Below are 6,835 nucleotides of genomic sequence, written 5' to 3'. Positions count from 1 at the left end.
ACGATCACCCCATGAAACATGCTTACGGCACGTATTTGGGGGGAAAAAAAAAAGAAGAGCAGCAGCAAAAGTCTGTGGTTTCTGACTGAAGGAATTTTCTTGTTGTGGGGGAGGGTGATCTGGTAGAAATTTTGACCCTGGTCCTGCAATTGGATGCATCAAGCCTGACCTCTGTGCTCCTGCCGTGCTTGCCGGAGTCAGCAGAACAACGTGTGAAGTGCAGGGATTTGTCCATGTGGAACTAACTGGGGATTTGGGACCTTCCAGTCTCCTGCTGTGGAGGGAGGATGAGTTCACCTCCATGTAAATTCTGGAAGAGGAGCAAGAGATTTCCATAAGAGAAATCTGCATTTATTTTTAGACCTTCTGTTCTCTCACTCAATCCCATAGCGATCATGCTGAACACAGAGTGCCTGCCTTTCTCCAACTACACGTGCCTACCTGCTAACACCAGGGCATCGCTGCTGAAAAGCAGTGTGACCCGTATGTCTCTAGTGAGAAAAAACTTGCACATAGTTTGTAGTCACTGTCCAGTAGCTGCTGCTGCAGTTGCTAATCCAGCTTTCAGTCAGTTCAAATGCTGTTTCCCAAATATGACCTCTGTCAGTGTCATGTTCACCACTGTGGAGCACAGTGGCTGTCTTATGCCCCTCCAAAAATTTTTTTTTTTTTTTTTTTCTCTAAGTATACAGGATGGGGAGGTTGATGTGCACTTGCAGCTCCATGTAACTGAATGCACCTCTCCATCCAGAGCTACGTCCCCTGATTGCTAGCGAGACTGCATGGACACTCAGTGACTTCCAGCTGCCAGTTGCCTGTGCTCAACACCAGGCTTCTCCAGCCCTCAGGAATGAGATCAATGAGATCAATCACAGATCAATGACAACTGGCAGGAGGTGAGACAGCTGTGTTGGCATGTAAGAGAAAGTTCACACATTCCATAATACACATCTGCTTTTAGCCCTGCTATTCCTAGCCAGAATACTGACCTGCAGACACAGCAGCAGCACACTGCTCGGTTACTTTGGATGGTGACCATTGCGCTCTAGATCATTTTGCATGGTGCCTTCTCCAGCAGGTGTGAGCTGAGAACAGCTTTTGGTTTGAGACCTTTCAGGGAGATGGGCAAAACTGATGGGATCCTGCATGGGGAGATACTGACTCGTCCAACTGTGTCACGGCATTTCTAGGCACACTGAAAAGCAGAACTTGAAGCGTATGTGAAAATACAAAATAAAAATGGAAGGACTCATGGCATTCTTATTGCTCTGGGGTTTAGATAGCTCATGTGCAAAGGTTTTGGGGACCTCCATTCTGGATTGCAAGATTTTGGAGCTTAGGCACCTCATCCTTTGTTAGACACAGCTGTAAATACATTTGTGGATACAATGCCTGGAACCGTGTTGATCTTGAAAGTTGAACTTGAACAAGTTCACTTGCAGCCTGTAGTTGCCAGAATGCTCTGGGGAACCTACAGCCTGAGTTGTGTGCCTAAGACCTACATTCAAACGAGACGGGACCTCACAAGGAGTTCCACCACAGCTCCCCCACAGAGTGAGGGTGCAGTGGGGAGAAGCTGTAGTTGTTAAAGCCTTTAAAACTGGTAGGACTACACACCTCTGTCAAGGCTTCAGAAAGGTGACATTTTCTTTAACCTAGGACATTAACCTAGTAGTTGTTAGGACTCCTGGTGGGAGACAGTGATTTGCATCCCATCAGATGGGGAAGGGAACTGAATTTGACACATGCAGGATCTCTTAGAGGTCTGTGTAAAGATGGGCAGAGATGACTACTTGTATTTCCTCTGTTCTGGGACGCTCTGGTTCAAGCAGGGCACTCCAAAAATGCCTACAGGACTGGGTTGTACGGGTGAACCAAGCCGAGGAAGCCTAATCTGTAGACTGGACTTATTAAGGAGTAAGCTAGTCTAAGGAATCAGACAGAATTATAGGCATTATAGGCACTTTCATGGATCAGACACTTGAGCACTTTTGAAGTTTCCCAAGCAATCAAGAGGGAAAATATATCAAGAACAAATCACATGTTTTCTAATGATGCTGAATGACCAGGAGCAATCATGACCTTCCACAAACACCTTATGCATTCACAGTTCACACTGGTTTCAGCAAGTCTGAAAATCAGGTTTCATGTTGGGGAACCCTAGTATGGATTTAGATCCTTAATAGCTTTGCTATTGATAGTTTTGCTATTAAATAATTAATAGCTCTGCTATTAAACTGCATAGCAAAGGGATAATGAATTTTGAGGGGGAAAAAGAAGGGATTGGTTAAATATCTTCAGTGACACTGGACTGTGTATCACTACCAAGATCTTGCTCACAGTTGCTTATCATGTGAGTGTTTAAAGAAAAGATTCTTGGGGATTAAAAAGCTGGCATCTCTTAGAATTGCTCTCTGTCGTCCATAGTTGTTTTATGAAGACAGCGGGTATATTTCCTCGTAACGTGGAGGTGACAAGCCATCACAGGCGTAGTCTTCCAGCAGTTCCTCTGGCTCATCAGAACTGTTCTCTGACCTGGAAACAGGAAGGGGAGCAGGTGCAAAAAGAATTTAGCAAACACAAAGCATGCAAGTAACCTCAGTGCTACCTCCTGCCGGCCTTACCTGGGCAAGGCACTTCCCGACTTCTTGAGAAAATGCTACCAGGTGAAGTTTTACTGCTATTCAACCATTTGCTGTGTTCTTTCCATGAAGTATAAAAGTGTCAGGATGTGAACTCTGTTTTCACACTACTGATGCCTGTCACACATGTTGCTGAGGATGATGGCCAGACAGCAGTTTTTCAAACAGACTTTGATAAAGGAACTAAAAGTGACTTGTGTTCTAGGAAGGATATAATTCTGAGTAATTCCTATAATTAGAATATTTTTTCCTTAGAGGAAAGAACTGTATAAAATTATTTAGTGACTGACTACAGCAGTTTCGTACTGCTCTGTAATATCAGCGATCTTGTTCATGCCCCAAAACTAGGAAAAAAGGGATGGAAGGTTGCTGCAGTGGGAGAGGAGCGTGTTGTGACCGGGCATAATCAGGAGGGAGAGCATCTGGTACCAAACTAATTCTTGCATTGTTGTAAAAATGCTGTTTGTGCGCTGACTCATGTGTTGTGATTGTGAGTGGAAGCCTCTGGCTGTGCATATAATAACCTTCTAGTCAACAGTCTAAAGGTAGTAAGATAAGCATAAAAAAGCCATGGGCAGGAGCATATATACTAATATACAAATATCTTCAAAAATAACTACAGATTTAGTAGACTGAAAATTGAAAGGGATTCATAAGTGAATTTAACTGGGATAAAAATCCTTTACAGAAAAAGTACGTCTCCATAGTCTTTACTCAAGAGATAGTCCTAACAACAAAAAAAAATATCTGAAGAAGGAGAACACCCTGGACTAGCTTTTGTTTCCTTTGAAAATGTACATAGCACTTAAAATACTCAGACGCCTCTGTGCAAACACACTAAGCCATTTCAGAAGATGTACCTCTGACTCCTGGTATTCTCTGCAGGGTACGTAGCGTAGTTCTCGTCTCCGGCAAAAGCTGGGTTATCCAGGGGGTAGACAGGGCAGAAGTGTGCAGAGCCCGGGGTGGGAATTGGTGAGGCACTGGAGGAAACAGCACCGCAGCAGCCGAGCACTGGGTGAAGGTAGCCAGGACTCACAGCAACACCTTCCTGGGATGGGTATGGTGGAGGGATGTACTGTACCACTGTGGCACCGTGAAAAGTTATAGGCTGGTTGATGCCAGTGAAGACAAAGGACTGTCCACTTGCAGTCTGGTCGAGGTCGGACATATTTTCCTCTCTTTCTTTACAGGGCTTGCATGTCAGCATGTTAAATTTACAGACAGCAATCAGAATAAAAGTCACGCCGACAGACAGCAGAATAGGCCCTAGTAACTGAGTCCACTCCAGGTGAGTAATGCCGTCGTATTTTATCCATCCCATCACGGTGAAAGTGATCCCTACCAATCCCAAAAACACACCTGAAAAGAGCAAAGTGGTGCCGGCTTTATCCCCATCTGACACCAGGACATCGGATCTGTTTGGCTGACAAGGAGTGACAGAAAAGACATTCAAGGAGAAATCTTCTACATTGTTGTTGTTCTGCTCCATTACTGAGTGTAAGGTATCTTCTGCCTCAAGAGAAAGGGGGCTTGAAAGTGACTTGGCAGAGCATTTAAAGTCGAAGGTTCAGGTTAGTTATACAAGAACTTTGTGCGTGTATGGTTAACAGAGTGCATCATGTGAAAGAATAAACTTTGCTTAGAAGAATAAAGGTCTGGGAAGTGAAGCCTGAAGTGATCACTAAAGACTTCTTGAATTACCACCATCACTTCCGAAATGGCTTCACCCTTGCATGGCTGCTTATCTCTTTGTTTATCCTCTTCTTTAATTTGGCACCCACTGATACTTCCTCGCTGTGCCCATGCCAGATGGGAGAGAAAGGAAGCTGCAGCCACCACAGCTTTTCCTAGGCTCCCTGCTAGCTGATGCATTCAACATATGGACAGCATACGTTTAGTCAACAGCAGTGCGGCGACTCTCGCTCTCCTTGGGCCACCAACTCCAGCAACCCGGATCTGCAGGAAAACGTGTGGCCATCGCTGGGAGTGCTTTGCAGTGCTCTCAAGCGTGACATTTATAGCCATGCCTGGACCTCTGTTGCAGCTCATTCTGCAGTCCAGAGCTTCTGTGGTTTAAAAAATATCAAAGTAGGCTTTCTGATATTTTGCCAAAGGGGGTGGGTGGGAGGGTAAGCGGCAACAGGGTGGTGAGTGCTGAACGGTCTGTGAGAGCTGCTGGTTATGGGAGAAAAGTTTTTTCAAGCCAGCCAAAGCTTTCCAGCTGTTTGAAGGTAGCATAATTGCTCTGTAATTTCCCCTTAATTGTGGACATTTTTTGTTGTGGGATCTCCACCCCTTCCTCAAAGTTTATACTGAATAAAGCCTACATACCCTGAAAAGCACACCAGTGCAGGAATGAGAAAGCATCTCCTGTAATGTTAAACCTGGCAAAGCGAGGGGTCTCATCCTGTACTCAGAAGTACCAACAATATTTTTTTTCACATCACATGCATTGTTCTGTTGAACATGTGTCCCTTATATTAAACAGACAGACTAATTGAATGTTGAGATTTTCTGTTTCAGACTAAAGTAATTGCTGTCGGAGGGTTCTGGTGGAGCGTCTATGTGTAATTCTTTAAGGAGGAAAAAATCTACAACTACTCGATCTGTTTTGACTAGCATGGCAGGGGAGTGCACACAGGACAGAGATTACTCCTCAGGTGGTAGAATGTATAATGCTGTCTCCTGCTACCAGCAGCTCCGGGGAAGCAAGCTTATCCTGGGATTTGTAAGATAAAAATAGCTCTAGAACTAGAAAACTTGCCTTTCAGACTGCTTCTTCAAAATCAGTAAATGTGCCTTTATATGATGTGCATTCATATCACACAGTATGACAGCAGCTCACTTCTGAAAGGGGCTGCTCACTGAATTTGGCTCCTCCAGAACCGATGCTGAATGCAATTGCAGATGTGTCCTTCTCATTTGTTAGCAGATAGACCTTGAGGAATATTAGTGCTGGACTCCTTTAAAAAAATGTCTGGGAAATTTCCAAAGTCAGTATTATGTCTCGTCTGCTACCCGGTGCCAGCAAATTTTCTGACAAATACACTCAAGATCAGCCCTTACCTAGCACCAAGTCTAGTCAGGACTCTCTGCACCACTTGAGCAAAGTGTTAGGGCTTGCAATACAGTGGTTTCATATGATGACAGCTAAATTAGAAACTGCTGAAATACTAGATAAGCTGTCCTTGTATTGGTTATTGTATAGCCAAAATCTAAGTCAACCTTATATTTTGTAAACTTAATGGAATGAACTCCTGTTACTGCTCTCTGCAAGTCAAGTTTTTCCATACCATGAATCACTCTTGCTGAATCTTCCAGGCTTTCCAACATCCTTTTAAAAGCAGCATTACAACATAATAGCCATCTAACTAATGGTATCTTCAGATGTAGTGTCACCTTCCTCCTCTCATCCATTCAAGAACTCTGCAATTGCTATTTGCAACAGGATTGTGCTGAAGCACTTCCTCAGTCCTACGCAATGGACCTTAGATGTTGGCTGGAGTCAGAGTTTTCCAAGTCAGGTGTTGCATCATCCCGTGGCTGATGCTCTTTGCCTCTGGCCTATGACATGGTTCGACTTCATGGTTGTTGAGCAAGTGCAAAGTAGAGCTGGAGAACACAGGTAGTTTCTTCCAAGGCTATTTGTCACTTGAACTTTGAAAATGCGATGGAAAAGACTTTCTGTTTGGTGCAGCAGGATCTAAATTAAAAATTACACCTTTCACTGTAAACTGCCCCCTCTTTGTAAGGTATAATTTCCTCTAAGCCTCCCCACGTTTCTCCCGTTATTTCCCCAGACAGTGGCAATGCTACATTCAGGCAGCTGTCAAGGTCTTAAGACAGCAGATTACACTGATTTTTTAAGACTGGTACTTTCCATTGTCAAGTAAGTGTACGTTCTGGGAACTCATTTAAAGATGCTGATTTCATAAATGCATCCCCTTTCACCTGGAATTACTCCTAAAAAAATGAAGACAGTTTTGTGAAACCTAAGGCATCGGTCAGAGCGAGGTTTCCAGAATGGGTGCCATTTTCAGATCTCCCTACCGTTTTGTACCCATCTGCTTCTGCTGTACCTCGCCCCTGCAGCACAAGCACTGCTTTGCTTTCTGTTCGTCTGCACGATTCTCTGTCACTGACGCTGACTGCCCCTGCAGCACTTGCTGCTGGAAGCAGGTTTTCTGTAG

The 6,835-nt window shown here is 44.3% G+C and overlaps 1 protein-coding gene across 1 annotated transcript; it reads right to left on the bottom strand.

Moving 5' to 3' along the window:
* Positions 1-2,432: 2,432 nt before the first annotated feature.
* Positions 2,433-4,134, bottom strand: TMEM174 (transmembrane protein 174; the record flags this gene model as incomplete). Its single annotated transcript, XM_082497896.1, has 2 exons — positions 2,433-2,535; positions 3,503-4,134. 2 exons carry the CDS (start codon positions 4,132-4,134, stop codon positions 2,433-2,435), a joined length of 735 nt encoding a protein of 244 aa, XP_082354022.1.
* Positions 4,135-6,835: the final 2,701 nt, after the last annotated feature.

This window comes from Vanellus vanellus, assembly GCF_965231255.1.
Source record: "Vanellus vanellus genome assembly, chromosome: Z".
Classification (NCBI taxonomy): Eukaryota; Metazoa; Chordata; class Aves; order Charadriiformes; family Charadriidae; genus Vanellus; species Vanellus vanellus.
The sequence above is the reverse complement of the archived record's forward strand: the minus strand, read 5'-3'. Positions and strand labels throughout refer to the sequence as shown.